The sequence below is a fragment of the Mesoplodon densirostris genome, chromosome 2 (genome assembly GCF_025265405.1).
Source record: "Mesoplodon densirostris isolate mMesDen1 chromosome 2, mMesDen1 primary haplotype, whole genome shotgun sequence".
NCBI lineage: Eukaryota > Metazoa > Chordata > Mammalia > Artiodactyla > Ziphiidae > Mesoplodon > Mesoplodon densirostris.
This window is the reverse complement of record NC_082662.1, coordinates 171317057-171326225: the sequence shown is the minus strand read 5'-3', so window position 1 is coordinate 171326225 and position 9169 is coordinate 171317057. Positions and strand designations below refer to the sequence as shown.

The window sequence follows — 9169 nt, the reverse complement described above, 5'->3', positions numbered from 1 at the left end:
TTCTTAATATATATATCAATACATTTAAACAAGAAGCCCCACACTTTCATTTTGCGCTTGGCGGTGCAAAGTATGTAGACCCAGAGGCAATTACATGTTGACCCTTATGCAGATAAGGAAACCGAGATTTAAAGAGGTTTAGAAAGTTGCACTTAGAACGGAGTCTGCAAAAGCACATGCTCTTGACACTTTAGACCAACACCAATACACACAGAGTCACTGCTGCTGCCTTTCCGGCCCCCAATAGTCCGCAAAGTCTAGTTTCCTCATTCCCAAGGTCAGACGGCGGGGGAGGGTGGAGGCGGCGAGTGAAAGACGCTCATGGAGAATTTTTCAGGGATGCGTTGCAAACGCAGCCCGGAGCATTAAATCCACAGCTCGGGAAAACCCACCCGAACAACCCTGGGTTCCAAGAGCTTGTCCTGTGTCCAACCAACACGCTTACAGCTCCCTCGGCGCCACATTTCCCACTCCCGGGAAAGTGGCGAGATCCGGAGCGGCTCCTGCAGTCTTTAGGTACGAGGTACACACATACCCTTCCGCAGCTTCCCGCCTCCTCCAGACGCACGTGTTTAAAGAGTCCCTGCTCCTCCCCTCCCCGCCCCACCTCGGCGCAGCCGTCCTGCCCCGCCTACGCCGCTGGCTTCAAGTTTCCTCGGAGAGGCCGGCTGGCGCAACTGCAGCTGCGGCGGCGCCCGGGATCCTTCCTGCGCTTGGCCGCCCACCTTTCCCCAGCCCGGCCGCCTCAGTCTCCGCCCGCCGGGGAGGGCGTGCTCGGCGGAGCCGGAGCCGAGGGTGGGGCGCCGAGAGGGAGGAGATCCCCGGCTGCGCGTCTTCACTTCTCGCAGTGGCACAGGCGGCGGCAGCAGCAGGTGGAGCGAGCTTCCGCGGCGAGCAGCTCTTGGCCCGAGATCCACTCCAGCTGCCCGGGCGGGAGCAGGCCCGCTGGGCTGGAGCCCGTTGCCCGGCCCGGTCCAACCCCTCGTTTCCGGGGAACTTGTATTACCTAGGCCGGTGGGCCGGGGCCCGCAGCAGGGGCCGGGGCCGGGGCCGGGCGCGCCCAAGAGCGCAGGGCAGCCCTGGAAGCCGCGTCTGGGGCGCAGGACCAAGAGGACCTGGCTCTTCCCGGCTACCTGAAGACCTGTTCTCTGGGGACTTGGGAGCAGCTCGGGGTCCGCCCGGGCACCTCGCTGGACGCTCTCGGTTGGCTCCTGGCTGGCGCGGGAGAGTCCCGAGCGGCGCTCTCGGCTCTCCTGTGTGGCTTAGGCGCGGAAGGCAGGGGGCTCTTCCCTGGGATTCCGGGGCCACGGGAGCCGTTCACGCGGTCCTCCGTGGAGTCCTCGCAGCCCTCGCCGTGTTGTCTCGAGAAGCTCGCTGGTTGACGCGAATCTGCAGGAGTTCTCTACTGATTTGCTTTCTTCCTCGATTTGGGGACAGTTCCCGCCAACGACGCCCGACGCATCTATTTTCGCAAACAAGCTGGAGTCCCGGGTCTCCAGAGCCTGCGGGAATCCTGTCCCTGTTCGCGGACCCTCAAGGCTCTTTCCGCTTGGCGTACCTCCTCCCAGCCACTGGCCTTGAGGAGAGAGTGCAGACCTGACTCTTTTTTGCCCCCCGTTTGAGGGAGTGCGGTCCTTGAGGGGGACAACGGCTTCCTAGGCGCTGCTTTGTGTGTGGTGGGGTTGGAGTGCGGGCGGCCCCCGGCCGGCCATGGCCTTCACTTTCGCTGCTTTCTGCTACATGCTGTCGCTGGTGCTGTGCGCTGCGCTCATCTTTTTCGCCATCTGGCACGTGAGTAACCGGCAGCGGCTTCTAACTCTTGCCTTTCGCCCCCAAACGCGCCCCTGGCCACTTCCTTCCCCAGGTTCCCGAAGATGCCACCTCACTTTATCCACATTGCGAGTGTGGACGGATGGGAGGCCGACTGCGGCGCACCCGAGGTTAGACCCTCTGCCGCTCTGTTGTCCCGGGGCGGGAGACGGTTCGCGGCAATCCTGAGGCCGGGCGCGCCTTCGGTGCCCTGGCTGCTGGCTGTAGGCGGAGGGACCGCCGGTTTCCGGGGCAGAGCACCCTTGCCAGGGCCTGGCCTTGTGTCCCAGACCCCGGGGATTAGCGTCTACAGCCCCATCTACCCCCTTACTTCCCCGGCGGCCTCCTCTGACGCCCGCGGGAGGCGAAGGAGACGCGCCCCCGTCGGCCCGGCAATTAGTCAAGTAACTATAACAACTAAACATTTAAAATGTCAGCATCTGTGGTGGGTTGCATTGAGACATAATTGGAGACAAAGTGGAAACACGACGGGAGCGCCTTGTAAGAGGAAGTAGGGAGAGGCCGGCCCCGGAGAGCGGAGTGGACGGGAACCGGGTGATGGGGGTCGGCAAGGAAGGCGGCGGGCGGCGAGGACGAGAGAAAAGCGAGGAGGAGGCAAGGGAGACGGGGAAAGACGGGCGTGAATGAGGCTGCGCAGGTTGGTCACGTAGAGAGCGGCGGAGGAGGGCGAGTTTCCTCCTTTGCCTTCCTGGGGTCCGAGACAACCAAGGCCCGAAAGACTTTGCAGGTGGCACATCTCCGCTTGGCCAGGTGTGCAGCGTCTCCAGCGGGCACGAACTTGTGTGCTGCCTCTCCTGGGGTTCCACCAGGTTGAGGGCAGTCGTGGTGAGTCCTGGTTCTGCAGGGGTGGTGTGGGAATAGTGGACAGAGTGCTTCTGAAGAGAGGGAGAGAGGAGTGAGGAATGCTGATTCTCTCATCAAGACAGCACAACATTGGCCAAGTCAGTTGAACTCCCAGAACTGGGTCCTCTGAGGTTGTTGAAGCTCCCTGGCCTCAGCCTCAGAAATTTGGTGGGAAGAATGGTTAAGGTCACACGTTTTAGAAGGAGCAGCACCTCAGTGCATCTTCCTGCCCAGCAAGTCAGGCAGCAGGGAAGGATCCCAAGATGAATTCCTGGAGGCACGGTTCTGGTGAGCCTCGGAGAGCACACATGCAGTGGGCGATGACCCTGAGTGAAGACCGGAATAAAATTGCGTGGTGGGTGAGATGCCGGTGTTTTGTACAGATGGTTTCTAGAGTGAGAGGGTTTATCTTAAAACAGAACTAAGCAGCTAGAGCAGCTCCTGTTACAAGGCTCTCGGGCAGGGAGGAGGGGGAACCCCAGGAGGAGGAAGACTTCTAATTGTGTCACCTTAGGGAAGACATCTCAAAAGTGAGAAAGTTGACCTGGATGATCTCCAGGCCTCCCCTGATGTCTAAGATGGTGTAAGTCTGTGAATCAGTTGCCTTAGGAATCTGGGGGTGAGAGAGAAGGAATTCAGACATGGGAATTTTGGGACTGATCAAAAATCCTGCGAGTGAGAAGTGACGGGATTTTGCACCATCTCTTCCTCTGCACGGGAAGGCTGAGTCTGATCTACAGTGGAGAACTGAGCCTTGAAGTTGTTGACAGTTGTTAAGGGAAAACAAACCTTTACCTAACTTAGAATGAACAGGGGGTGCAGAACAGATCATGCCCACACAGTGCAGTGGACCTCTACTAATGTGTTTGAAAGGAGCTTTCTGTGCTTCTTTGGATTTGGTGAGGTGTTTGCAATGTAGAAGGCGAACTACCTCTCTTTTTCAGAAATACATTATTTGCTGTTTCTTTATGTTTTTGCCTTGGCCAGAGAGTGGCAGGTACCAGAGAGCTCCATCAGACTGTCAGGCTTGGAGTTCTCTGATTTAGCCCTTGAAGCCAAGCAGGTAACCAGAAAGAATACTTTTCTCTCACTCGGGAAGATAATAAATAATTCAAGAGCAGGTTAATTAAATGGGTGGTTTGTGCACCTGGTTGACAAACAGACATTTGACTCAAAATCAGGCATTGCTGTGATCCCATGTTGGCCTCTACTCTTCAGGTTTCCAACGCTTACCCCCTTGTCTAGGGGTAGCTGAGTGCAGTCAGATTCCAAGTCTGGGTCAGGTCCTGACCGCATCCCTGACCTGGCAAGATTCCAGTTTCTAATGATGAAAAGAATTTGTGCTCTTTGAATTCAAATTACGGTAACAACTCCTAAGTCTCAGCCCCTTTTCCTTTCCTAGTCTTTTCCTTCTCCCTCTGGCCACATCAAACATCCCAAAGCCCTACTGCGTTGCTTTGGTTGCTGAACATTGAAAGGGGAAATCTGAGACACATTGACACAATCTGTGTACGCATTGTATGTGTGGGTGTTGGTTATAGGCGGGTAATTATTTCAACCCAAATTTATGTTAGTCTGTGTTAGACTCTGTGTTTGCTTTCTTTTCAGCTTATATTCCTTGTATATTTCTCGATCTGACGAACCATATTGATTGCTTACGCTATATTGACATCCCAAATAGTGAATTGGGCACTTAACAGTATATAGCAGTTAAAAGACCCACCCCACTGCCATGTCTGGGTTGTAAGATAAGAGGTTAACACTTTTTCTTATTTAATGGTACACACCTACTTAGGGATAGTAAGAGTGGTTACTATTTATTGAATGTCTGTAGTAGGCCAGTCTTAGGCATTTACAGAGGACCCCTCAGATGTACCTCCAACTGTTTACCTGCCTCTTCTTCCCACTGGAGGTCTGGAAACAAAGATGGATGTGGCTGGCTGTAGCACAACATTTCTTTCCAGTCTTGTTTTTTCCTTTGAAAATTTATCTGCATTTGTTTTCAAATGAGAAGATTTCAAATTACCAATTTATTTTATATGAGCCACTGTCTTTGAGTACATTTGTCACCTTTGGAAGATGCAGAATAAAACCGAGGGTTTTGGTTTTTTGTTGTGTGTGTGTGTAGCTTTTCATACCATCAGGCACATGGCCCCTTACTGCCCAGGCAGCCTTTTCATCCTCACAACTGACATTTTACAGATGAAGAAACTGTATCAGAGAGGTTATGAAACTTTCCCAAGGTTGCACAGCTGGTATGTATTAGATCTGAGATTTTAGCTGAGACTCTTAGGCCAGTGTCCTTTTTTTTTTAACCCTAGTTACTGCCTTTGGATTGTTTAACTTTGATAATAGTGAATAATGTTTCTATCCAAAGGATTACCTTTCTCTGTATAAATGAAATACTTGGAGTTGGAATTTCTGATTGGAGTTGAAACAAGAAGAAGATGACACCAAACATACTATGTATCCTTTTTAAAAAGCGGAAATTCTATTTCATTTTTTAAAAAATTATTTTTCTGCTTATAAAATTCTACAGGTTCATTGCCCCAAATTTTGAAAGTATAGGGACATAATAAAGGAACAAAATCACTACTAATCTTATCATCCAGAAGAGATTTGGGTGTCTCTTTTTCCAAATATTGTGTATACGTGTATCTTAAAAAATTGCATACTGGATGTTTAGAAGAAAAAAAAAAGTGTTCTAAAGGATTTCAGATGTGAAGTGATGTCTGCTTCCAGCCAATATAAAATGAACAGTGTTTATTAGTAAGAGCCCTCTCAGCTCCAGCTTGGTTGAACCTGTTTGCAGACTGTCTCTTTTATATAAAGACAGATGAAACCATTCTTTAGAAAGATCAAAGATTCATACCAGTTATTTCAGGTTAAAAAAATTTTTTTTTTATATCTAGAGTCACTTTTTAAAACTCTGAGTTTTGACAACATACAAATAAAAGTAATTCCCAATAATATTTCATTGGATTCCCGGCAGCATTTGCTACTGGAGAGTTTTAACGGGGCCCTGACAGATGATAACCAGTAGTACGTACTGAGGGACAGTTTTGCTAGGTGAAATGTCTTTATGGTTGATCCTTTCAGCCAGTTCCAGCCTGTCAGAGATTCAGTCATAGGGAACTGAGTAAGCCTCTCAGTTTCTCAGATTATCCATCTGGAAACAAAAAATGGGTTTACATAAATGATAGGATGCCTGGGGTTGACGATAGCCTGTCCCTTGAGGCCCCTAGTTTGGCCTATTCACATGATGCTGAGCTCTTAGCCATGTCTTACCTGGTCTCCACTTTGTGTTCTGTCTGAGGCATCCCCATACCCTCCCCACCCCCCCACCCCCCGGTATCTCACTTTGACATGTGATGTTTGCACCTCCTGCCTTCCCGATTCCCCTCCTCTCGGGTGCCTCCACCTCATTCTCCACGGCCTCATAGCTAGCACGGGAGGATGCACCACGACAGCAGGGACCCTTTCTGCTCACCATGGTTTCTCCAGAGGCTGGAACTGCGCCTGCTATGTAGAAGGGGCTTGGTAAATCCTCATACAACTTAATGATGAGGCTGGCAAATATTCTTAATTTGGCATAGAAAGAGAGGCAAACAGGAGACATTCTTACATATGCTAAAATACAGCCAAACTATAAAACACTAAAAGAGATATCTAAACCAAGATTAAGCTTTTAGACTCATACAGCCCCCAGCATTTCTGTGCGAAGCGTCGGAGGCATTAAGCGACTTGGTTGGGACAGTCCCTGCTACAGGGCACAGGGATTGCAGACTGAGGGTGGGATCTCAGGATATCTCGTGGGACAATGTGCACATCAGTTTGGCGTTGGGGGGGCCTGTCACGGAGCGGCGTCTACCTACCCCTGCCGCCAATCTCCCACTGTTGACGTCTCGCAGCCCCAACTCCATAGGTAGATTCTGTTGCCTCCTGGAAATGTGCATTGTATTCCTCTTGGCAGAAGGAAAGACTTCTACCCTCTTGGATCTAAATCCTGCACCGTTTTTTCACTGTCTCGCTCACATCTCACCATCGTCAACCCTGCTCACTCCAGCCTCCCACAGACTCCCGAGACAGCTCACATGGCGCACTTGCTCTTGTGCACAGATGAACTTGCATGAGGACACACTTTCATATGTGTGTGCCTGGGCTCTCTACGTGCAGGAGAAGCAGGTGGAGGGCAGGGCCCTTACCTGTCCACGTTATGCATTTGCAGAACTTAGGAGGACACAGTGACCACGTGGGGAGCGTGTGGCTGGTGGTTCTCAGACTGGCCGTGAAAGGAGGAGTGAGCGTCCCATCTTCGGTAGCCTCGTTTGGCTTGGGAACTCAGAACTCACCCTTCAAAGAAAAGAGGGAGCCTGTGGCTCTGGGCTGTGGTGGATGGCTGTGGGAGCAGTGCCTGGGAACTGGCCCGGCTGGGTGGCTGTCCGGCTGGGCGCCGTGGGTGCTGGGTGCACTGGCAGCTGCTCCTTCCATCTGCTCTGAGACTTGACTCGGAAGGGAGCGTCAGCGCGGTACAGCCTCCGGGAGGCAGCGGCCAGGGTCAGGGCCGAGTGCCACTGTCAGAGACAACGGCTTCGCCCTCCGGGGCTGGCCACCACCACAGGCCTCGGCACTCCTGTCTGTGACGGGGCGCTGAGAACAGAACCTTCATCACCACCTGACTCCGAGGCCATTGTCATAAATGAACAAGTCCATTGCTCTAGCTAAAGGGTTTGTAAGGGCCTCAGTTACATACAGGCCTGGAGAGACAGAGGTTGTGCAGATGCTAATTCAGCGTGTGTTGAATTGGACTGGGTGTTCCTGTCCAGTCTCCATAAGTTAATTACTCTAGCCCAGGTCGAGACTCAGGCTGCCTGGTCAAGCGGTCTGTTTTCTCTAGTTCTATCCTATTGCTACCTTTTGCTCAACCTTCTCTGTGTTTCCCTGGTTACCTGAGAGAGAAAGGGATTTCACCTAGCCCTGCAGTTTCTACTTTGGGCTCTCTCTGGCTCCTCTAGTTTTTCAAATTGATTAAAAAAATTTTTTTTAATTGGGTAAAGTAGACATAACATAAAATTGACCATTTTAACTCAGTTTTAAGCGTATGGGTCAGTGGCATTAAGTACATTCACATCGTCATGCAGCCATCACTACCATCCACCTCCAGAACTTTCTCACCATCCTAAACTAAAACTCCATATCCATTAAACAATAACTTCTCATTCCCCCTTCCCCTGAGCCCCTGGCAACCACCTTTCTACCTTCCGTCTTTAGGAATTTGACTATTCTATGTACCTTATATAAGTGGATTTATACAGTATTTGTCCTTTACGTCTGGCTTATTTCACTTAGCATAACGTCTTCATTGTTCATCCATGTTGTAGCATGTGACAGCCATTCATACTTTTTAAGGTTGAAAATATTCTGCTGTATGTATGTACCACATTTTGTTTATCCATTCATCTGTTGGTTCCACCTTTTGACTGTTTTTGTGAATAGTGCTGCTGTGAACATGGGTGTGCAAATATCTCTTTGATACCCTGTTTTTCATCTTTTTTTGGTGTATATACCCACAAGTGGAAATGCAGGATCAAATAGTAATTCTGTGTTTAATTTTTTGTGGCTCCTCTGATTTTACAAGCAGGAACTCTCTTGGTCCCTGGTCTTTGCTGCACCAACTTTGCCCTTTCTTGACCCTCTGGCCCCTGTGCGTTGCTTCTCTCTGTGTTCCTCTAGGATGGACCAACAGCAGGGTCCCAAACATCCCGTGTTTATCTGCTTGCTTAAATATCTGGTCTGTTTTGCTACATCACTCTGGAATCCTCAGGTCTTTTAGGTGAATAAAATAGTTACAGAATCTTTCTTCAAGCCTTAGCATTGGGTCCTAGCTGTCAGAAGTTATAAATGCTCCTTAAACAGATTTTACTGGAGACGAATCTTGGGGTTTGCTATCATCCCTTGACCACAGTCATTTCTTCCAAGGGATTTCATCAGGAAGAGCTCGCAGTGTTTTCCAAGATTTTAGGCCTGAGAGTGTTTTGGGTATGTGAGAACTGAGAAATGCACCTGACATTGAGAACGAAGGGATCTTGTGCAAAAATTTGTTGTTGTTCATTTAAACCATTGCATTTCAGCTCTTGAATCAATGGGAGGCCCAAAGGCCCAGCACTTCATTGGGTGGCTGCCAGGGAGGTGGACCAGGCAACCTTACCTAGGCCTCAGAGGAGTCAAAGACTCAAGTTCGGGCTTCCCTGGTGGCGCAGTGGTTGAGAGTCCGCCTGCTGATGCAGGGGACACGGGTTCGTGCCCCGGTCCGGGAAGATCCTACATGCCACGGAGCGGCTAGGCCCGTGAGCCATGGCCACTGGACCTGCGCGTCCGGAGCCTGTGCTCCACAACGGGAGAGGCCACAACAGTGAGAGGCCCGCACATCGCAAAAAAAAAAAAAAAAAGACTCAAGTTCATTTCTGCCTCTAAGCTGGGGACTGCTGGGGCTTGG

At 50.7% G+C, this 9169-nt stretch overlaps 1 protein-coding gene across 2 annotated transcripts in view; it reads left to right on the top strand.

Annotated features, from left to right (window-relative positions):
* Window positions 1–1710: 1710 nt before the first annotated feature.
* The window catches only part of CNIH3 (cornichon family AMPA receptor auxiliary protein 3), a 111486-nt gene continuing 104027 nt past the window's right edge, over window positions 1711–9169 (top strand). For both annotated transcript variants that reach the window (XM_060088638.1, XM_060088637.1), the window contains exon 1: window positions 1711–1791. In XM_060088638.1, coding sequence (XP_059944621.1) covers window positions 1711–1791 — 81 coding nt within the window. The remainder of the gene's footprint in view (window positions 1792–9169) is intronic.